Genomic DNA, 24,390 nt, shown 5'->3' with positions numbered 1-24,390 from the left:
ACCCGTAATGGGGGTGGTCCGGGCCATCCATCCTTCCTGTAGTGTCCGGCGGCATACCGGGTGGAGGGTGAACCGGTCTGGGCTGTCCTTCTCCAGGGGTCATCTTCTCCACTCCGGGCAGGCTCCGACCTAGTATGCTGCATAGACGCCGTGACGTCAGGTGCATCGGGCGTCACTGCGCAGCGGCTTCTATGCTGCGTTACTAGGCCGGAGCCTGCCCGGAGTGGAGAAGATGACCCCCGGAGAAGAAGGACAGCCCGGAACGGTTCACCCTCCACCCGGAATGCCGCAGGACACTACAGGAAGGAAGGATGGCCCGGACCACCCTGACAGGTAGGGGGAGAGAAGCGGGTGGCGGCGGCGGCCTATGGCACCGCAAAAGCCACTGCAGTGCATTGATTTAAAGCGCCCGCTTTAAATCAATGATCTGCAGCGGTGTCGCGGGGGGATAAATAGCCGATAACTTATACCGGAATATCGGTATAAGTTATCGTCTATCGGCCCTAACCTCCACCGATTATCGGTATCGGCCCTAAAAAAAACGATATCGGTCGATCCCTAATTGACAGGACGCGGCACTGAAGTTTTTTTTCCGTGCATGGCCAGCGTGGTCCTAGTTTCATTGCAGGCTGATAAATATGTCAGTGTGGTTTGTGGTGAGAGGAAGCTGAGCCCAGGAAGGAACGTTCGGTTTTCAGGATCCTGTCCTGGCGGAACTCAGACGTGTGACTCAACTGCAGCTTGACAAGAACCCTCACACGTACAGAGGTCACACCTTGGTGGAAACAATCTGCAGACGTCTATTGCAAAACTACAACTCCCAGCATGCCCGGACAGCCAACGGCTGTCCAGGCATGCTGGGAGTTGTAGTTTTGCAGCATCCGGAGGGAAATTGTTTGGAGACCACTGTCCTAGATGACATCCCACATAGGAGAGAGCAGTGTAGAATGAGCTGGAACAGAATCAGCCGTTCACTGCAGATTTCCGAGGCGCTTTGCGGATTTGTCGAATCCTTAAATGACTCCGAGCGTTGTGCTCAGTCCTCGCCCGTAATGCAGCACATTTCACTAATAATACGCCGTGTCCTTCGTGCAGTCTCCATTTGTGGCATACACTTTCTATCTTTTGTTTGTCAGCCGGTGGCTTTTAGGTCACGGTAACTTGCTTTTTTTTTTTTTTTTTGTCTTCTTCTAGAACAGAACCAAGATGTGGGGGAAGGGGGTTAGCGTAGAATATTCAGCACATGCCAAATGGCGGGGGTGGATGCACCTAAATCTCCATCACCATGCTGCACAGATACAAGTGAATACATCTCACTGGGTGGGGGCGTAAACATATTGATATACGGCAGCACAGCGTATTACCTTATATGTTCTTATATAGAAACCTGCGAACCAGTGTCTACATGGTATAAAGTGACAGAAATACCTTTAAGGATTATATAGATAGAGATTTATTTGCATAGATGCCCCCATCTTAGTGCCTCCATGTCAGCTAGGGCTGCAATGATTAATCGATATTGTCAATAAAAATCGATAATGGAATTTGTTGTCGAAAATTTTCATTATCGATTAATCAGTTGTTACATGGGCGAGGCCTATCAACATAATCTACCTACTATTGTTACTACACTGCTCAAAAAAAATAAAGGGAACACTTAAACAACACAGTGTAACTCCATATGTTTTGGTCACTTTTGAATGCTGGCGGTGCTTTCACTCTAGTGGTAGCATGAGACCGAGTCTACAGCCCACACAAGTGGCTCAAGTAGTGCAGCTCATCCAGGATGGCACATCAATGCGAGCTGTGGCAAGAAGGTTTGCTGTGTCTGTCAACTTAGTGTCCAAAGTATGGAGGCGCTACCTGGAGACAGGTCAGTACATCAGGGACGTGGAGGAGGCTGTAGGAGAGCAACAACCCAGCTACAGGACCGCTACCTCTGCCTTTGTGCAAGGAGGAGCAGGAGGAGTACTTTCAGAGCCCTGAAAAAATGGCCTCCAGCAGGCCATAAATGTGCATGTGTCCACTCAAACGGTCAGAAACAGACTCCATGAGGGTGGTATGAGGGCCTGACATGCACAGGTGGGGGTTGTGCTCACAGTCCAACCATGCAGGATATTTGGCATTTTCCAGAGAACACCAAAATTGGCAAATTCGCCACTAGTGCCCTGTGCTCTTCACAGATGAAAGCAGGTTCACACTGAGCACATGGGACAAATGTGACAGAGTCTGGAGACGCCGTGGAGAATGTTCTGATGCCTGCAACATCCTCCAGCATGACCGGTTTGGCGGTGGGTCAGTAATGGTGTGAGGTGGCATTTCTTTGGGGGGGCCGAAAAGCCCTCCATGTGCTTGCTAGAGGTAGCCTGACTGCCATTAGGTACCGAGATGAGATCCTCAGACCCCTTGTGAGACCATATGCTGGTGCGGTTGGCCCTGGGTTCCTCCTAATGCAGAACAATGCTAGACCTCATGTGGCTGGAGTGTGTCAGCAGTTCCTGCAAGAGGAAGGCATTGATGCTATGGACTGGCCCGCCCGTTCCCCAGACCTGAATCCAATTGAGCACATCAGGGACATCATGTCTCGCTCCATCCACCAACGCCACGTTGCACCACAGACTGTCCAGGAGTTGGCGGATGCTTTAGTCCAGGTCTGGGAGGACATCCCTCAGGAGACCATCCTCCACCTCATCAGGATCATGCCCAGGCATTGTAGGGAGGTCATACGGGCACGTGAAGGCCACACACACTACTGAGCCTCATTTTTACTTGTTTTAAGAACATTACATCAAAGTTGGATCAGCCTGTAGTGAGGTTTTCCCCTGTGATTTTGAGTGTGACTCCATATCCAGACCTCCATGGGTTGATAAATTTGATTTCCATTGATAATTTTTGTGTGATTTTGTTGTCAACACATTCAACTATGTAAAGACAAAAGTATTTAATACGATTAGTTCATTCATTCCGATCTAGGATGTGTTATCTTAGTGTTCCCTTTAATTTTTTTGAGCAGTGTACTTTCCCTGCCTTTTAGCCCCTTAAATTGGCCCCCAAATGTCCCCTCCGTCTCCCCAACAACACCCTGCAACATCTGCGGCTTAGCTCCAGCACAGAGACCAGAGCCTGGAGTGAAGTCCAGAAGCCGGCGGTGCCTCCTTGTCCTCGGTGCCTCCGGTCACAAGAAGCCTACAGTCCTAACATCGCGTGAGCCTCCCTGTCCGGCCAGAAGCTCCATTCTACATATACAGTGATTGATCTTCCTGGTGCAGGGAGGACGGCCATCACTAAGGTCTGTGAACTTCCTTCTCCCCTGTAGCGAGGCTCATAGGTAAACCCTATGAGCCCCGTCACACGGGGGCGGAGGCGTGACGTCACACGCCGCTGGCCCGGTGGTCGCCTGTAATCAGACCCGCAGCAAACACGCTCTGGGGACTGATTAAAAATGGGGTGCCGCGTGCAAGATCCCGGGGGTCCCCAGCGGCGGGACTCCCGCGATCAGCCAAAGGCTGTCTGGGCATGCTGGGAGTTGTAGTTTTGCAACAGCTGGGGTCACCCTGCTTGGGAAACACTGGTCTATGTAGAGGACAGGAGCATCTTCAGGGTCCTGTACAGAACACGCAATGTGCTAAAAAAAAGTAACATGGAGCCGCCCTCACCTGGTGTCCAAAGGAGCAGCTAATCCTGGTACAGGTAAAGAGTACAGAACATGTTGTGCCTCACTGTACTGTAGGGGGCGCTACCAGACATCAGTCAGTGCATACGCTTCAGTAATACAGGGGTTTTACCAGTAAATTGCCGATTCTGATTGGTCAGTTCTTCCAGCCATTGACACGTTTCGCAGATCTGCACTGTCCGTAGTATTGTATGTTGAGTCTGGTTTCAACTTACAACGGTCCAGAAAAGACCATTGTATGTTGAAACTATTGTATGTTGAGGCCATTGTAAGTTGAGGGATCACTGTACAGTATTAAATGTGGATGTTTTTTGATAGCATCCTCTACTTCTTTCCTTTGTGCGTTTTTTTTTTTTCTGGAAGACGATACTACGGGTATCTGTGGGGCCTCCCTTTTGGAGTACCCAATGTATGCTTTCTGAGCTTGATAAATAATTCTAGCTCAGGCGTGTGTCTCGTGAGATGTGCGGCTATGAGCGTCTCCCCCCACGATGAGGGGCTTCACAGACCGCTTTGATTATGTCTGGCGGGAGAGCTTTGTTCTGAGGTTCATACCATGGAGGGAGATCACAATGTTCTGCATTTTAATCAGATGGATCCTTAGTAAGTTGTGTATCAGGATGATTATAGTCTCACTGCCCTACTTTCACCAGAGAACACTTCATTTCCTATAAGCAAACCGCATTAAACGCGGAAAAAAGAAATTGCAGATAATGCAGCTGCTATAGGTCCCCTGTGTTTATATATCCAGTGGGTCCTGTTCTACTTAGCAGTGCTAAGGTTTAGTCTACCCCTATTATTATGATAATAAGATGTGTGTTGCGCTGCAGCAGCTACGAAGCCATTCGACCCTAAATCTCCCGGACAGTGCCAGGGTACAGACAAGTCTTATCGAGAATATTAAAGGGGTACCAGTTGATTTTTTTTTTTTTTTTAAATCAACTTGTGCCAGAAAGTTAAACAGATTTGTAAATTACTTCTATTAAAAATTCTTAATCCTTCCTCTACTTATCATCTGCTGAATACTACAGCGGAAATTATTTTCTTTTTGAAACACAGAGCTCTCTGCTGACCTCGTGACCGCAGTGCTCTCTGCTGACATCTCTGTCCATTTTAGAACAGCATATGTTTGCGATGGGGATTTCCTTTTCCTCTGGACACTTCCTAAAATGGACAGAGATGTCAGCAGAGAGCACTGTGCTCGTGATGTCAGCAGACAGCTCTGTGTTTCAAACGGAAAAGAATGTCCGCTGTAGTATTCAGCAGCTACTAAGTACAGGAAGGATTAAGATTTTTTAATAGAAGTAATTTACAAATCTGTTTAACTTTCTGGCACCAGTTGATTTAAAAAAAAATAAGTTTTTCACCGGAGTACCCCTTTAAGCTGTGTGGTTCTCTGAGACAGTATTACACATGATAGCTATCTTATGTGTATGGCTGGCTTTACATACATCGGCTGAGTAGCATGGTTTCACACTTTACGGGCTTAGATACACCAGCCCATTATCAGTATCACACAGCATAAAATCATGGCAATACGGTTATGCTTCAAGATACAGAGAGTAGGTTCACAACCCAGATATGTAAATAGAATAGACTTGCTTACGCTTCTCGTTCACCCTTCTCTATTTTTGTATAGTTTCAGCAGATCGGATTTAGGGTGTAAATCTGATCTGCCAGAAGTATACCAAAAATGAAAAAGAAGTGTAAGCAAGTCCATTCTGTCTCGCAGTATTATACAGGCTTGGATACACTCACCAGCCCTGCAGAATGGCACATTATACTCTTAAAGGGAATCTGTCATTACATGGTGAGCTGGTCCCACCAACAATGGCAAATTCAGCTGGCTCGTCCATATTATGCCTATGATGTAACACAGGGGTCAAGTCCTGGGAAAAAAAGTGTGGGAACTCACCCAAGATTTCCACTTAAAGGGGTACTAGACATCTTATACCCTATCCAAAGGATGGGAGATAAGATGTCTGATCCCGGGGGTCCCGCCGCTGGAGACCCCCATGTTCTCCCTGCGGCACCCGGCGTTCATTTAGAGCATTGGGTGCAGCGCCGGAGGCTCGTGATGTCACGGCACCTCAATGCAAGTCTATGGGAGGGCCGTCACGCCCCCTCCCATAGACTTGTATTGAGGGGGCATTACTGTGACATCACGAGCCTCTGCCCCGCATCACCAGTCATCCAGCGGGGAGCAAAGCCGCAGCCGAGATCATGGGGGTCCCCAGCCGCAGGACCCTCGCGATCAGACATCTTATCCTCTATACTTTGGATAGGGCATAAGATGTCTAGGGGCAGAGTACCCCTTTAAGGGCTGGTCCTGCAGGACCCCTGGTAATGGGAATGCGTTCCTTTTGTGGAAAAAGTGCAGGAACTCCGTTCCCATGAGTTCCTGCAGGACTTGAGCCCTGATGTAACAGTAGATATGTCTTAGTGGTAGTGATCATTACATTCTTATTTTCCCTTTAGGTTTTTTTTTTACACGTACAGTATCCTGTGCATATTTAAAGGGGTTCTCCACCATAAGGTGATTTTAGTACATACCTGGCAGGCAGTAATGGACATGCTTAGGAAGGATCTGCGCTTGTCTTGGGGATAAATGGCTGTGTTGTGAGATTACCATAACACTGTGGCTAGCTGTTTGTGAACTAGTATTTCCTGTTTGACCTTTCTTTTTTTTTACTACAAATCCCACAATTCCATTTTCCTCCCTCCCTCACATCAGCCACCCCACCCATTGAAACATAAATGAGCTGCATCCATTCAAAAGACCTGTGGTTTTCAATCAGGGTGCCTACAGCTGTTGCATTAGTTGCGGATTGATCTCTCTCCCACCAAGCGATCCCTCCACCCATTGAAGCAGACAGGCTCCCTGTCATCAGCTGACTAGTGAGTCAGGTCTCGGCCACATTGCAAGCTGGGAAAAATCTGAGACAACAGTCATTTTGTATGCTGGTAGAAATAAATATTGGGGTGAAAATAACAGAAGAATTGTGAGAAAAACCGTCACACACAGGTACAGACACTATATTATGAACTTCACTAACTTTACAGCCCCTGTAGCATAGTCAAATAAAAAAAATTCCTGGAATACCCCTTTAATGCACAGGATTTGAGGCTGTGTTCAGTCATTTAGTTTACATTGAACTCTGCAGCTTCAAATTCTGTGCATCAAATACTGTAAATACAGCTTATAGATCATACTTGCGCCCTAGATACCATATTTTTTTCCCCAGCAACTTATCGTTGTATTCCAAGTTATTGTATTAGGGCTTGTTGTTTTGGGGATTTTTTTTTTTTTTTTTTGCTGGACTTGTATTTTTTTAATGACACCATTTTGGGCTACATACAATTTTCGATGGACTTTTATTAACTATTTCTGGGGTGGATTAAAAAATGTAGGTTGACTATAGATTTTTTGTCTTAATGCCAATTATGGGGTCACTCCTTCTGTCTAACCACCTAGCTAGTATAGTCACTATTTACTGCAACGTCCAAAAAGTTAGGGTATGTTAAAAATTATGTATGGGAAGATGGAGCACAAACTCCGCCATATAAATCAGCCTAATGTAAATGCACTGACTGCTACCAAGCTGCTTTTTCCTTTTTCATCTTTGACGGTCTGGTTACAATGGATACTCGTCTTTTACATGAGTCTGTCCACCAGAAAGTCTCTAGCTTCTAGTCTGTCTCCAATAAAGTCTCCTGAACTGACAATACACTATTGATGCCTAAAAAAGTTCTTATTATTTTTGTGTGTGCTTTTTTGTGTCATGCCGCTTAGTGATCTTAATCTTGTTTTAGGGTTTATGAGACATTTCCTCAATTCTAATTTTACAGTGAAGGAAGTGAAGTGTTACACAAAGTGGCCCACGAGTCAGGCTGCCCTCCCCAAATAAACAGTTGGCCCCTTGCCTTTCAGGAATCTGACAGAAGAGACTTCCCGTTTCTATTCCTGTGACCGTTTGTGAAATAAGATGTCACTGCTGGCACCTTTATCATGGTTACCTGCAGCGCTATAAAGAGCTGGGACCCTCGGCAATAAAAAATTCCTAATAAATAGAAGTCCCTGAACTGTCCTTTAGTCCGACATTTGCTGTCAAATCTATGGCCCTCATTTACTTAGAAAATCGGGTTGTAAGTCTATCTTGCTTTCTTACCCGACTGCTTTTTTCCCCTGGTATTTATTATTATGTCGCATCCTGTTTGTCGCACGTGGGTTTTGTTGGTTTTGCTTTCCAACTCCTCTGAGTTGTCGGGAAAAAATCCACAACAATTCAACAAATTCGGGTTGGAAACCTTTATAAATACGTGGGAAAGCTCAGAAATGTAGGGTTACGCCCCTTTTTCGGGTTTAGGAGAATCCACATCGGGTCCATCGGGAAAAAATGTTGCATCGTGTCGCAGACTGGCGCACAATGTCTGCGACATGTCGCAGATAAAGATGCGCCAAAAAAACCCAACAAAACAAGTCGGGTTTAGAATAGTAAATGAGGGCCTATGTTGTTATAAGGAGTAGTGTAGAACATGCTGAAATAAACTTAAATTGCTTGGTAAGTAGGACACAGAGTTGACTGCCTCATGTAACTCAAGACATATGTCCATAGTTCTCATCAATGGGGATCAATGGGCTGTGACCTACTCTCATATATTTGGCTTATTTTGGCTTCTTTCATATTTACTTTGTGGTATTTCTGGTCTATGACCCCTCTTAAAGGGGTACTCCGGTGAAAACCTTTTTTCTTTTAAATCAACTGGTGGCAGAAAGTTAAACAGATTTGTAAATTACTTCTATTAAAAAATACAGTGACCCCCCGACTTATGATGGCCTCGACATATGATCATTTCAACATATGATGGCCTCTCAGAGCCCATCGTATGTTGAAGGCAGCCTCGACATATGATGCTGCTGTGTGTCGGGGCCATCGTACAAACAGCTATCTGACAGCGCTGACAACTTCAGCAACTGACAGATAGTTGTATAATGTGCCCCGTGTGCCCCGTTCTGCCTCCTGTTACTCACATGCTGTCCTGCTAACTCACGCAGGCTTCCACTATGAGCTCCGTGTAAGCCCCGCCCCCCAGTGCAGCCATAGCCAATAGCCTTCCGCATCTTGCTGCAGGCATCCAATGAGCTGCTGGCTGCCCTCCCCTTCCTTTCCTACAGAGCTGTAGTCGGCAGGATCGTAATGGAGGACATTCTGTCCCCCCTGAAGGTATTTAAAGAACTGTACAGTACTGTATGCGATGTCACACATCACATACAATACATATACACACTATACACCCCATACATCAATGTTACCCTATCAGTGTGCCTCCAGCTGTTGCAAAACTATAACTCCCAGCATGCCCAGACAGTCAATGGCTGTACATGCATGCTGGGAGTTGTAGTTGTGCAACAGCTGGAGGCACCCTGGTTTGTTAAACACTCCCCATACACTCCACATACAATGGTCATCCCAGAACCAATTAGCAGTTTCGCATAGAGATATGTATTCAACATACAATGGTTCTGAGGCCCCAGAACCAATTACCATTTTTACATAGACATATGTACTTGACATATGATGGTTTCAACATATGATGGTTCTCCTGGAACCAATTAATATCATATGTTGAGGGACCACTGTATTTATCCTTCCTGTACTTATTAGCTGCTGAATACTACAGAGGAAATTATTTTCTTTTTGAAATGCTCTCTGATGACATCACGAGCACAGTTCTCTCTGCTGACGTTATTATAATAATAATAATGATAATAACGCTTTATTTATTGTTGTCCTTAGTGGGATTTGAACCCAAGTCCCCAGCACTGCAAGGCAGCAGTGCTAACCACTGAGCCACCATGCTGCCCTTAGCATACATCTGCTATGCATGGTTGCTAAAATGGACAGAGATGTCAGCAGAGAGCACTGTGGTCGTGATGTCATCAGTGTTCCAAAAAGAAAGGAATTTCCTCTGTAGCATTCAGCAGCTAATAAGTACTGGAAGGATTAACATTTTTTAATAGAAGTCATTTACAAATATGTTTAACTTTCTGCCACCAGTTGATTTAAAAGAAAAAAGGTTTTCACCGGAGTACCCCTTTAACTTCTCCTGTATAAAGACATGGGAGCCCCTTTGGTCTAGTGGTTGGTGGGCATCGGTGTGCACAGATCCCTATCGGTGAGAACTTTTCACAACTCTATGACCTATCAGAATCTTTCAATACCCAACAGTACATGATAAAGAGAAGACCTCTCGAAATTTAGGGCACCATAAGAATAATCTAGTGACACAACAAGTGGATGCAACTGCACCCACTAATCTACCACCAGATATTCTAATGAGAGTTGTGTTGGCATGAGATAACTAATACAGTGGTCCCTCAAGTTACAATATTAATTGGTTCCAGGACGACCATTGTATGTTGAAACCATTGTATGTTGAGACCAGAACTCTATGGAAACCTGGTAATTGGTTCTAAAGGCACCAAAATGTCATCCAAAAAATAGGAAAAAGTGAGAATTAAAGAAAAATAAGTAGATAACTAATATAGATAAAGCAAATCCTTACATATAAAAGTAATAAAGATCTGCTGGGAGCTGTAATCACTGTCTATGTCAGTGTTTCCAAAGCATGGAGCCTCCAGCTGTTGCTAAACTACAACTCCCAGCATGCCCGGACAGCCAAAGGCTGTCCGGGCATGCTGGGAATTGTAGTTTTGCAACAGCTGGGGGCACCCTGCTTGGGAAACACTGGTCTATGTAGAGGACAGGAGCTTCTTCGGGGTCCTGTACAGTACACGCAATGTCCTAAAAAAGTAACATGGAGCCGCCCTTACCTGTGTCCAGAGGAGCACAGGTAAAGTGTACAGAACATGTAATACCTCCCTGTACTGTAGGGGGAGCTACCAGACACCAGTCAGTGCATACACTTCAGTAATACAGGTAAAGTGTACAGAACATGTAATACCTCCCTGTACTGTGGGGGGCACTACCAGACACCAGTCAGTGCATGCACTTCAGTAATACAGGTAAAGAGTACAGAACATGTAATACCTCCCTGTACTGTAGGGGGAGCTACCAGACACCAGTCAGTGCATACACTTCAGTAATACAGGTAAAGTGTACAGAACATGTAATACCTCCCTGTACTGTGGGGGGCACTACCAGACACCAGTCAGTGCATGCACTTCAGTAATACAGGTAAAGAGTACAGAACATGTAATACCTCCCTGTACTGTAGGGGGAGCTACCAGAGATCAGGCAGTGCATACACTTCAGTAATACAGGGGTTTTACCAGTGAATGTCCATTCTGATTGGTCAGTTCTTCCGGCCATTGACACATTTCACAGATCTGGACTGTCTGTAGTATTGTATGTTGAGTCTGGTTTCAACTTACAATGGTCCAGAAAAGACTATTGTATGTTGAGGCCATTGTAAGTTTGCTACATTAGTACTTTTGGGTAAAAAGACACCCACCTGTTTAGCATTCTAAGAACATCTCAAAAACACTGACATTAAAACAGGTCCTAATTCCTGAAAGGTGTATATTCGGTTCTTGTTGTCTTTCAAAGATTAAAACCTTCCATTGGTTGGATTACCCATTTGGCATAGTGGCTCTGTTGGCTTTAGAGCTAGACAAATCCGAGGAGCCAGGTACCCAATACACTTAAAATTGTCTGCGTTAGTGGTAAGGTAGTATAGTGGGGTGATTGGAACAGGTTTGACCAATGGAAACATTTGCATGGAGATTGTACTGTATGTTTTCTCTATGCCAAATGGCTTTCTATGCCAGAGACCCCCGCGATCTCGGCTGCGGCATCACAGACATCCGATGCACGGAGTGAACTTCACTCTAGGGCTGGGCGGTATACTGGTTCATACCGGATACCGTTTTTTTTTCCTCCGACGGTATGAATTTTGCCCCATATCGCTATACCGGTGGGGCCCCTCCCCCCGCCCATGAATGAATTACAGAGCCCACGGCTCCGCTCTGTCAGGGGAGAGCAGGATGAGACTCCTCATCCTCGCTTCCCCTGCAGTTTCAGGCCGGCTCCTCTCTGCAATCAGAGCCAGGGGAATGAGCAGAAACTGCACCCCCTGGCTCTGATGTTTCCCGGAGCCCCGAGCCGGCTCCCTGCTCCAGTCCACCTCTCCCCTCTCTTCGCCAGTGTTCATAACAAGCGCCTGCGGCGTAAGGCAGAGCATTGCGCCGCATTTCTTCTAGTTCCGGCGCCCGCTCCTGAGGCCCCTAGTGCACGCCGCAGGACCGAGGAGAAGGAGCGCTTCAGGGGCGGACAGACCGCCTGTCAGGGGGCCCGCTGATCTTTGAAAGAGCGGCGGGCCCCTTCACACAACGCACGTGAGCTCCGCCGCTGCTGCTCACTGTTCTAAAGTGGCCGTGGCGCATAATAGCGCAGTGGGCACTTTAGATCAAAATTTCAAATTCCCTCCTGGCGGAAGCGTCAGCATCCTGCGCTGAACACTTCCGCCAGAGAGGATCCTGTGTCCGGGCGGGAAGCGCCCACGTTACTGCACTGATGACAGGGGCACTTCCCAGCAGCGCACAGGTGAGGAGGAGGGGGGGTTAATGGAAGCAGAGGGGGTAATGGAATAAGGGGCAGGATAGGATAAATGAAAGGAGCAGGGGGGTTAATGGGTGCAGGGGGGTTAATGGAATGAGGGGCAGGATGGGGTTAATGGGTGTAGGGGAGTGAATGGGTGCAGGGGGGTGAATGGAAAGAGGGGCAGGATGGGGTGAATGGAGAGATGTTCGCTGCCCTGACTCCATCCCCTGTAGTGCAGAGCTGTGATAGACAGCAGCGGGGGAGTATACAGTACAATGCTGTTTCCCCAACCAGTGTGCCTCCAGCTGTTGCAAAACTACAACTACCAGCATGCCCAGACATCCGCAGGCTGTCCAGGCATGCTGGGAGTTGTAGTTTTGCTACAGCTGTAGGCACACTGGTTGGGGAAACCCTGATGTTCTGACACTTTAACAAGCACCCCCCCCCCCCAAAATACCGTTTAATACCGTGATACCATGATAATTTAAAAAAAATACCGTGATACTTCACTCTGTGCCGGATGACTGGCGATGCAGGGCAGAGGCTCGTGACGTCACAGCCACGCCCTCTCAGTCTAGACTTGCATTGAGGGGGCGTGGCCATGACATCACGAGCGGGGCGTGACCACAATATTACGAGTCTATGACGTTGCACCCAACACTTTAAACGAACGCTGGGTGCAGCAGGGAGATTGCGGGGGTCCCCAGTGGTGGGCCTCCTGGGATAAGATGTCTAGGGGGAGTAGCTCTTTAAGGTGCTCAAACACATAAGAGCAAAGTTGGTTGAACTTATCCATTTGGCAAGACCAAAAAAAAGTACAAATGTATTGGAATATGTGTACGGAAGTGTGCTGTCTCTCCCCTAAAGATGTATCGGGGGGGGGGGGGGGGGGGGGGGGGTAATAAAGTTCAGGCATTTTGAATCGTACCATGCCCGATCCTTTGTTGTAACAGAAGATAAGCCTGTAAGAGGAATAGCTGTCAGCCTGAGATTCTTTTCACATCACATGTTCAGTGACCTACAGTATACAGTCACCATAACTATAGACAGTTATTATCTGATAGGAGTAGAAAAGAAGAGTCATTTTGGCCTCTGTTCAGATGTTTTTAATTGGGGTTAACATTTCTTTGCTGTATGAAATATCACAGTGCTGTATGCAGGAAAAATAGCTTTGTTGCTGTATGCTCTTTTGTAACATGGAAGTCCAGGTATAATGGATGCCATTGAGTGATTCCTATCGCAGCTATACAGTGCAAAAGAGCCTGGGTACGGTTGACGCTATTGAAGTTGTATGGCCACATCTGGCATGCATATGTTGTGTGGGTGACAGGGAAATTAGATTGTGAGCCCCATTGGGTACAGGGACGGAACACTTTCTGCATGGCACTGCAGGATATATTGGTGCTACACAAGTGGGAAAATGTGCTTGGCAATAATAATGCTCTCCTAATGGTGATTCTGTGGCTTCTAGAAAGGCTCTAACCTCCCCCTACTCCAAAATTGCTTAGGCAGAATACCTAGATCCATTTAAAGCCATAGCATCTCTAAGCAAAACCATCATTGGCTAGTATTTGTAGCCAGGAAAGAAGAGGTTAACACCACACGTGCCTTCTCGGAAGCTCCATTTTGAAACAAATGCTTTATTGATGGACTATTGACCGGTACCCCAGACATCCAGCTGTGCTATCTATCATGGGATCAACAAGGGGAGGGTAATTTCCCAGGATGCTCTGCTCATCCGTATCCCAGAACACTAATTATATAGCAAAGCTTGTTGTTTAGAGAGAAGACGGGGAACACAAACAGATGATTTCCTTGTCAGCTCTTGTCATTTTTCACTTTGAGTTTACAATAGTGTCAAGAATAGGAATTATCCTTCAGGGCATGCCAAATTTTCATGGAATGTATATTAGTCTTAGATAACTGCACAATCATACAGAAAAACCAAAGTGGACTTGTTTAGTACCGCCATCAAATAGCGGAAGTAGAGTGTGACAACAAAGAGTGTCTCTATGGAGGACCCACAATGTATTTGGTATACATGGACAGCCCCTTGATTTCAATGGTTACTGTGTAATGCTTAATTTCTCCAGTGGTGGTGCTGTAGGGGAATTACACACTTGCTGACAATCGAATGTAAATCTCTAAGATAAGTGGACTACCCCTTTAATACAGTATACCTTTGTTAAAGGAATCATTCACTTTATGGGTGGGTATGCTCTGAGTGCATGCGACATATCCCTGTACCCCTAAATCAAGCTATTATAAGTCAATGATAGAAGACACTTGTAGGCGAAAAGAGGAGGAAACATAGTTGGGGTCATAAGCTGGATACAGGTTGACATATTATTATTATTTTTTTTGGGGTATGCATCGTTGTTAACAACCAATATTGCCTTATGCAAAGTTTCCTTGTGGACAATTTACTTTGCTGGGGCCTGGTTTACAATCTTTAGAATTGATGGAGAGAGAGGCTACTTCTTCTAAGCCTTCAAGTAGATGTGGTTATATTTATACATTTATATAATTTAAGCATAAAGCAAGTGACGACGCATTTCATACCTTACCCACTGGACACTCTTGTGATCTGGGTGTATGGCATAAAGTGCGTTGTAATTAGTTTTATACTGTGCCTATGTTTAGGGCTGGGCGGTATACCGGTTCATACCGAATACCGACATTTTTGTGCTGCACGATATGAATTTTAACCCATACCGCAATACCGGTTGGGCACCTCCCCCTCGGGAATGAATAAATGAGCCCAGCGCTGCGCTGTCTCCACATCGGGGAACTAATCACAAGTCACCCGCGAGCGCTGTTCTGCCCCCCAATTAATTATCAGCCAAGCTCTGTCCCTATCGGGGTAAATACTGATATGTCACCCGCATGCGCTGCCCTCCTCATCCTCATGTTTGTTGCGACCGCCGGCGCTGACACTCTATACCAGTGGTCTTCAACCTGCCGACCTCCAGATGTTGCAAAACTACAACTCTCAGCATGCCCGGACAGCCGTTGGCTGTACGGGCATGCTGGGAGTTGTAGTTTTGCATCATCTGGAGGTTGGCAGGTTGAAGACCCCCTGCCCTATATTGTGTGGTATCCCTATGCCCGGGCTGCAAAAAATAAACAAAATAAACTTTAACTCACCTCCTGTTGGTCCGGTACCGGCCTCATCTGCTTCCTAGTGAATGGAACGTCGGACAGCCGTCAGCCTATCACCGGCCGCACCGATGTTCCGCCTCGGCCGCTGATAGGCTGAGCCCACTGTCATGTAAGAAGCCGCCCAGAACTCCTTACATGACAGTGGGCTCAGCCTATCAGCGGCCGAGGCGGAACATCGCTGCGGCCAGTGATAGGCTGATGGCTGTCCAACATTCCCGTCCCTAGCGTAAGGCCGACGTCGGAACATGCGTGAGTTTTTGTTTTCCTTGTGCCTGCGCCGCCGGCGGCGGCAACAAACAGCACGAGGAGGGCAGCGGGTGACATGTGAGTATTTACCCCGATGGGGGCAGCGCTGGGCTAATAATTAATTTTTGTTGGGGGGGGGGCAGAATAGCGCAGCGCTGGGCTGATAATTAATTTGAGGGGTGGAGGAAATACTGTTATATACCGTGGAACCGCCGAAAGTTACAAAAATACAGTGATACGCAGATTTGGTCATACCGCCCAGCCCTACCTATGTTTTTGAATTACTTTAGGGCCCCTGACTAATATTATGGACGATTTATGACATTTTATAAATATAACCTCATCTAATGGGAGGTTCTGCACCAGAAAGCTGTGGAACACAGGTCTGTTCCAGCCAACTCCACACACCTGTGCCGCGGACCCGCCAACACCGACCCGACTTCAGAACAGCAGAATCCAAGCACGAACAATGTCCGGTTGCGTCAGTACACAGTTTATCCAATTCCAAATTAACATCTATGGGAGATATGTGGGACTTCCATCTATCAGAAATTTTTTGGAATATTCTGTGGATTAATGTGTGCGATGGGAATGCCCCCTTAATGGACCTTCAAGTCTGGCATGTTACCAGATTTGTCGGGGGATGGAGTCAAATCTTCTTGCTTTATTAACATGAATTCTAGGACAAAACAGGTACAAGACAGCAATTCTCTGATGCGTTTCACGCCTTTGTGCGCTTAGTCATAGAGTCTCCATGACTAAGCGCACAAGTGCGTGAAACGCCTTAATGAATTGCTGTCGTGTACCTGTTCTGTTCTGGCATTGATGTTAATAAAGCAAGAAGATTTGACTCCATCCCCCGACAAATCCGGTAACATGCCAGACTTGAAGGTCCATTAAGGGGGCATTCCCATCGCACACATTAATCCACAGAATATTCCAAAAAATGTCTGATAGATGGAAGTCCCACATATCTCCCATAGATGTTAATTTGGAATTGGATAAACTGTGTACTGACGCAACCTGTTTTGTTTCTGTAAGTCCTACCCTTTTGGATGCATTTTAAGGGTTATTCCCACATCAGCACTAGGGCCTTCCAGAGTCTGCTTGTGGCTGCTGGAGGTGATCGGGAAGCGGAAAAAACTGAGCTGGCTGTTTTACTTAGGGTGCATGCACACCACGTTTTTGCTATACAGCTCTCTTATCAGGTTTTTGATGAAAAACTGATTCCTCAAAACTAGGGCTCGGCGGTATGGCCAAATATGTGTATCGCTGTATTTTTGTAACTTATGGCGGTTCCACGGTTTATAACGATATTCCCCCCCCCCAAATTTTTTTTTTATTATTAGCCCAGCGCTGCGCTGCACCCATCGGCTTCTTACATGACAGTGGGCTCAACCTATCACCGGCTGAGGCGGAGCATCGCTGCGGCCGGTGATCGGCTGACGGCTGTCCGATGTTCCATTCCCTTGGAAGCTGGTCCGGACCGACGGGGAAGGTGAGTTAAAGTTTATTTTGTTTACCTTTTGCAGCCCGGGCATAGGGATACAGTATAGAGCAGTGGTGGTCTTCAACCCGCGGACCTCCAGATGTTGCAAAACTACAACTCTCAGCATGCCCGGACAGCCAACGGCTGTCCGGGCATGCTGGGAGTTGTAGTTTTGCAACATCTGGAGGTTGAAGACCACTGGTATAGAGTGTCAGCGCCGGCGGCCGCAACAAACAGGAGGACGAGAAGGGCAGCGCTTGCAGGTGATATGTGTGAGTATTTACCCCGATGGGGACAGGGCAGTGCTGGGCTATAAATTAATTGGGGGGGCAGAACAGCGCTCGCAGGTCACATATGATTAGTTCCCCGATGTGGGGACAGCGCTGCACTGGGCTGATAATTCATTCCCGAGGGGGAGGGGCCAAACCGGTATTGCGGTATGGGTTAAAATTCATATCGTGCAGCACAAAAATTTCGGTATTCGGTATGAACCGGTATACCGCCCAGCCCTACTCAAAACCTCACTAAACTGTATCAAAACGTGTGTACAAATTTCAACCCGTATACAGTCAAAAAGCGTATACCGTTTGAAAACCGGATGGAACCGTACGCACATACCGTTCTGTACGGTTCACATTGACTCCCATGTTAAAAAAAAATTAATAAATGCATACGGTTTAATAACAGTTTTTCATCCGGACCCTAAAAATGTGGTAGACTACGGTTTTGTGTACGGGTAAAAAAAAACTGACAAAACTGTATAAGATGCAAAACAGACTAAACCGGATGATGCGTTTGACATACGGTCAATGCATACGGTTTTCTATACGGTTCTGTACGGTTTTTAACTTGAAACCGTATACGGGAACTGTATAGCAAAAACATGGTGTGCATGCACCCTTAAAGAATGTAACTCACATTGACTTAAACGGGAGTTGTGTAAACAGCGTAGCACCCCGAGGTAACTCCTGAAGAAAAAGGTGTGGATTGTACCTTTGAAACGCGTCGCATTAAAAAGAATATGATTATACCCATGGGACTTCACTGTGACCTGCTTTTACCCAGGACCATATATTGAAACTATACTGGACAGGGGATTTGGATTGGGGATTTATATCCTTTTTCCAAAAGTCCCCAGTGAAGTAAGTTTTTATGCTGGATATTGATCCTAACTTTTATTTCCACTAAGTTTGCGCTGTGTTTTCTCTGAGCGCTGTTTTTTTCTATTTTTCTTCTGTAAACAAGAGCGTGGTGCTCCACTGTTTACACAACTCCCGTTCACATCAATGGGACTAACACTTTGGGGGAGATTTATCAAACTGTGTGAGAGAAAATGTGGCGTGATTTCCCACAGCAACCAATCACAGCTCAGCTAACGAGCTGTGGTAAAGTGAAAGCTGAACTGTGATTGGTTGCTGTGAGAAAATCCCTCCACTTTTTCTCTCATAGTTTGATAAATCTCCCCCTTTGTGTAAGTTTTTGGCTTCCTGGACACCTCCAGCACCCACCAACAGGTGTCCATGTATTGTATACAGTTTGGTCCGGTACCGACAGAATTAATAGGTTTAACCCAAACTCCTGTTTCGTGATCCTTGCCAGGCCACACAAGAGATGGGAGCAAGGGTTGGCCGCACACAGATTGGCCGCATACAGCCCTGTAATGAGAATTCCTGTGGCTTCCTACCAAGTTCTTCAGGGAGATAAAACTGGAATATAAGCAATGATTTAGTTACAAATTACAGGGAAATCTTTATTGTGGTCAGTTGAATCCAAGTACACAATGGGAATTCTGTATGAAAACTGACGCTGTTGTCCATGGCAACTACTAAGATTATTATAAGCTAAGGACTGTAAAATGTATAACAAGCCTTGGACCGGGGGTTCAGATTTTTCACTTGTATAGCTATACTAGGGATCGACTGATATCGATTTTTTAGGGCCGATACCGATAATCTGGGGAGGTTGGGGCCGATAGCTGATAACTTATACCGATATTCCGGTATAAGTTATCGGCTATTTATCTCCCCCCCCCCCCCCCCCCCCGGCACCGCTTCAAATCATTGATTTAAAGCGGGCGCTTTAAATCAATGAACTGCAGAGGCTTTTGTGGTGCCAGAGACTGACACCGCCACCCGCTTCTCTCCCCCTGCCTGTCCTATCACTGCCACCACCGCACCCCCCACCGCACCGCACCCCGGCCCCATTGCCTCCCCCATCCCGGGTTTTATAATGACCTGTTCCCGGGGCACAGGGTCCACGCTACATCTGGCTCCGGTGGCGTCCTCCTGAGCTGTCACTGTGCGCACTGACGGTGACGTCGCGTTGAGGACATCACTCGTCATTGCGCAGCGCACAGCGTAACACAGGACGCCGCCGGAGCCAGATGTAGCGTGGACCCCGGCCCCCGGAACAGGTAATTATAAAACCGGGGATGGGGGAGGCAATGGGGCCGGGGCAGGGCGTGTTGGGGGGGGGGGGGGGCGATCGCGGTGTGGTGGGTAGAGCGGCGCAGTGGGGGCAGTGCGGGGGGCAGGGCATTATCGGATTATCGGCAAGGTAGTTGCCGATACCGCCCAAAATCATGAATATCGGCCGATAATATCGGCCAAACTGATGATCGGTCGATCCCTAAGCTGTACCCATGCTAAATGTTTTTGTATCCTGCAAAAAATCTATCTAGAAATCTACAGTAATAATGCAAATAGGTCTACTGACTGAGTAACGTCTGCCGTGATGTTTTCTAGGTAAAGGATGAAAAGAATGGACAAGAAATTTTTGACCTGAGTGACTACGAGAAGTGTGAGGAGCTGCGGAAATCAAGGAGCAGATCCAAAAAAAACCACAGTCGTTTTTCACTTGTGAGATCCAAACAACCGGGCAACACGGTACGTGGACATCTCTATGACAGCTGATTAACGCCAACACATTTTTATGGGTGTTTCTGGTTGTATGTAAATAAGTCCGTACAGTAAAAATAGTAAGGGAGCCTCACCGCCCTCGATCCACATGCGATCTCATGTGAGCAGGTGGTGCTATATGTATATAGCTCAGTCTCTTCGTACTTTTTTTTTTTTGGGGGGGGGGGGGGGGTTAAAAAAAAAGCCACAAAAAACTGCAGCTTTTTGGGGGCTTCATGATGCATTTTGTGTGTATTTTCCGCCCAAAAGTTTGTATTAGTACATGTAATTTTTGTGGTGTTTTTCTTATTGCAGGTCATGATTCTTGATCATGTGATTCTATTTACGAACACTCATTTTAAACATAGGCAGAAAAAATTATAATAACTTTATATACTCGAGTATAAGCCGACCCGAATATAAGCCGAGGCCCCTAATTTCACCCCAAAAACCCAGGAAAAGTTATTGTCTCGACTATAAGCCTAGAGTGGGAAATATATCATTCCCCCCCCTGTCATCATCCAGGCCCCGTCATTAACACCCCTGTCATCATCACCCTGTCATCATCCAGACCCCCGTCATCATCACCCTGTCATCACCCCCCTCATCATCACCCCCCCCCCCTTCATCATCACCGCCTGTCAATCCCTTCAATCAGTGGTCTTCAACCTGTGGCCCTCCAGATGTTGCAAAACTACAACTCCCAGCATGCCCAGACAGCCATCGGCTGTCCGGGCATGCTGGGAGTTGTAGTTTTGAAACATCTGGAGGTCCGCAGGTTGAAGACCACTGCTGGGCCTTCGTCATCATCCAGACCCCCCCCCCCCTTTAGTTTTCTACTCACCTCCCCTTGGTGGGAAGGAAGGGTGAGCTGGTCCAGGCCATCTATGCTGCAGGGACCGTCCAGTGGGGAGGGTTAGTCGTTCTGGACTGTCCATCTTCACCGGGAGGCCCTCTTCGCACAGGGACAACGCACAGGGACGTCCCTGCACATGAACGTCCCTGTGCATCGTGAGTAGAAAACTAAAGAAGGGGTCTATATGATGACGAAGGCCGCAGTGGTCTTCAACCTGCGGACCTACAGATGTTTCAAAACTACAACTCCCAGCATGCCCGGACAGCCGATGGCTGTCCGGGCATGCTGGAAGTTGTAGTTTTGCAACATCTGGAGGTCCGCAGGTTGAAGACCACTGAGAAGGGATTGACAGGCGGAGAGCTCACTCGAGTATAAGCCGAAGGGGGCGTTTTCAGCACGAAAAATCGTGCTGAAAAACTCGGCTTATACTCGAGTATATACGCTAGTCTATGGGAGGAGAAACCTTACCAACTAGGTAAAAAAGAAAATGCCAAAGCCAGAGCATGATGTGTTATGGAGAAACTGCCAGTAACCTAAAAGTTGACCCTTTAAAGGGGTAGTCCAGCAAAAAATTAATTTTTTTCGAATTAATTTTTTTTAAAATCCATTTTCCTGCCCGACGCCCCGGCTCTTATAGAAGGGAGTCCAGCACTCGGGTCTCTTCTGCGCGCCCATAGAAGTGAATAGAGCGCTTGCCGTCTGTAGTGCACTCTTCTGGGGCGCTGGGCAGGAGACACTTATCCCCTATTTTGTGGATAGGAGATAAGTTGTTTTTTGCCAGACTACCCCTTTAAGTAAGGAAAAAACACCAAAAACCTTCAAAGGTATAGCTTATCATATTCTCCTATTGATTCTCTGCTAACATATGGAAGCAGCATTTTTTTTCCGTAAAACAAAAAAGCCATGCAACCCCCACCCTGTTTTTCACAAGCATTTCCACCCTGGGAGGACATCGTGGAGGGCTGAAGCTTTCCCGGTGTTTTTATGATGTCTATTGTGTGATGTGGGAGTAAAATACTCATCTCTATGTTGTTCTTTTCAAATTAATTTGTTAGATACTATCTGCCATTGTCATCATATGAGGACGGGCAGCTGTTGTTATTGCTGGATCATTTCTTCATGGTGGTGCACTTATCCATTTTGGGCTCTCGTTTGTCAAGATTATTTAACCCCCGAGTGAATCTAACATTGTCTACCCGGCTCTCCTACAATATCATATGTTCCTTTGCAGGCTAATGTGGATTTTACCCATGTATTGAAGGGGTAAACACTGACACCCCCTCCAGTCAGCTGTTAGGACTAGTCACGGTGCCCGGGTGTATACAATGTACAAAGCTAGAAACCTTGGCTCCATACAGTGCATAGTGGCGGAACCTAGTTACTGCAGCTCAGCTCCCTTTCACTTTAATGGAGTACTCCGCCCCTAAACATTATATCTCCTATCCAAAGAATAGGGGATAAGATGTTTGATTGCGGGGGTCCCGCCGCTGGGGACCCCCACGATTTCCCTGCTGCACCCGGTGTTTGTTTAGACCGGTGGGTTCAGCCGCTCCCCGCTCATGACAACATGGCCACGCCCCCTCAATGCAAGTCACCCCAGCGGCGGGACCCCTGCAATCAGACATCTTATCCCCTATCCTTTGGATAGGGGATAAGATGTCTAGGGGTGGAGTACCCCTTTAGAGTGCATCTGTCACTAAGATAGGCTTGTTAAGCTGCACACACAGTGCATTAAGGCTTAACTAGTGTATTTCAGCCATACCTGTATTTACTTTGTAGTGGGTCTTTCTGCATAAAAAAAACTTTAGGAGTAGCCCGTACAGTTGGAGTACAGTCAGAGAGGCATAGACCAAGGTCCGCTATGCTCTGGGGCAGCAGCGCCACTTTCCGTTTACGTCACGCTGCTTATTCATAGCATGGGGCAGAGGGCCGCTGCAGGCATGACATAAGGAGAGAGAGGGGGGGTGGCCCAGGAGCATAAGCGGCCAGGTTTTGAAGGCTCATTATATAGAGATATAGTCCGCTACAAAGTAAGCACAGCTATGGCTGGAATAGACTTGTTAAGTCCTAATGCACTGTGTGTGCAGCTGAACATGTCTTTATTACATGACAAATGCACTTTAAAGGGGTATTCCGGCCCTAAGACATCTTATCCCCTATACACAGGTGGGTGCTGCATGAGAGATTGCGGGGGTCCCCAGTGGTGGGACCCCCGCGAACAGACATCTTATCCCCTATCCTTTGGATAGGGAATAAGATCTCTTAGGGCCGGAGTACCCTTTTAAGGCCTCATTCAAACTATGGAAATTCCACACGGAATCTGCTTGCAGCATCCTCCCATTAATTTCACTGGGAGGTTCTCTACTCAGTACACACGTCAGAAGTGTTGTAGTAGATCTTCCGACAAATAATCTGATTCTTGTAGAAGAATGTTCCCGTTTAGTCTTCTGGCAGAATCCATCAGAAAAGTCCTATTTGTTAATTGGACAGCGCTTATGTCCACAACAAACAGCATAAGCATCGAGTTCAGATCATTTTAGCTCAGTGTAGAAGATAACGGATCCACAGAGGAATTTCATACAGGATCCGGAGGAAAAATTCAGCTCGGAGATTCTGTTACATGACGTTAACATTGTGGTGAATGGAATTTCCACTGTTCCATTCACACAGTTGATTTTCCGATGCCGGATTTCTGCTGTGAAAATGCTGCATTTCAGATTCTGCAAAAACATTGAACCTTTCCATAGTTTTTGCATAAATCCCCAGCATAGTCCATTGAAGTCAATGGAATCTGTCCGGAATCTGTATGTTGAGTGCAAGAAATTGCAGTATCGGTAAAACTGCAAAAAATCTGCTGCCAGAGTGGCAAAAAGGAGTCTGAGCAGAAGCACAGAAATTCTGCCGTGTGAACATAGCCCTACTGTAATGTGTGAAATTTTATTGCAAGATAGCAGTATGTTTCAGTTAAAATCAGGGTGGACTTGAAGTCAATGGGGTTTGCAGCGGATTTTTCACTGCTGAAAATCTTCTGCAGAAAGCCTGCCCCGATTCAAACTCACAGCAGAAAACAAACGGCTATCTCGCAATAAAAATATCCACGGAGACCGGGCAAAACTGTTCTCCAGACAAGTGGAAGTCCCAATGGTAAATTCTGTAAAATCATAAATGCCAATAAATAGATTTAAAGGGGTACTCTGGTGGAAAACTTTTTTTTTTTTTTTTTTTAATCAACTGGTGCCAGAAAGTTAAACAGATTTGTAAATGACTTCTATTAAAAAATATTAATCCTTCCAGTACTTATTAGCTACTGAATACTACAGAAGAAATTATTTTCTTTTTGGAACACAGAGCTCTCTGCTTAATCACGAGCACAGTGCTCTCTGCTGACATCTCTGTCCATTTTAGGAACTGTCCAGAGCAGCATATGTTTGCTATGAGGAATTTCTCTTTACTCTGGACTGTTCCTAAAATGGACAGACATGTCAGCAGAGAGCTCTGTGTTC

General features: G+C 46.5%; 1 protein-coding gene across 2 annotated transcripts in view; it reads left to right on the top strand.

The window, feature by feature from the left end:
- The window catches only part of PLEKHO1 (pleckstrin homology domain containing O1), a 62,521-nt gene that overhangs the window by 32,460 nt on the left and 5,671 nt on the right, over positions 1-24,390 (top strand). For both annotated transcript variants that reach the window (XM_056546409.1, XM_056546408.1), the window contains exon 3: positions 19,879-20,019. In XM_056546409.1, coding sequence (XP_056402384.1) covers positions 19,879-20,019 — 141 coding nt within the window. The remainder of the gene's footprint in view (positions 1-19,878; positions 20,020-24,390) is intronic.

The sequence above is a fragment of the Hyla sarda genome, chromosome 11 (assembly GCF_029499605.1).
Source record: "Hyla sarda isolate aHylSar1 chromosome 11, aHylSar1.hap1, whole genome shotgun sequence".
In the NCBI taxonomy this organism is placed as follows: Eukaryota; Metazoa; Chordata; class Amphibia; order Anura; family Hylidae; genus Hyla; species Hyla sarda.
Note: the sequence above shows the minus strand (reverse complement) of the source record. Positions and strands in the feature narration are given on the sequence as shown.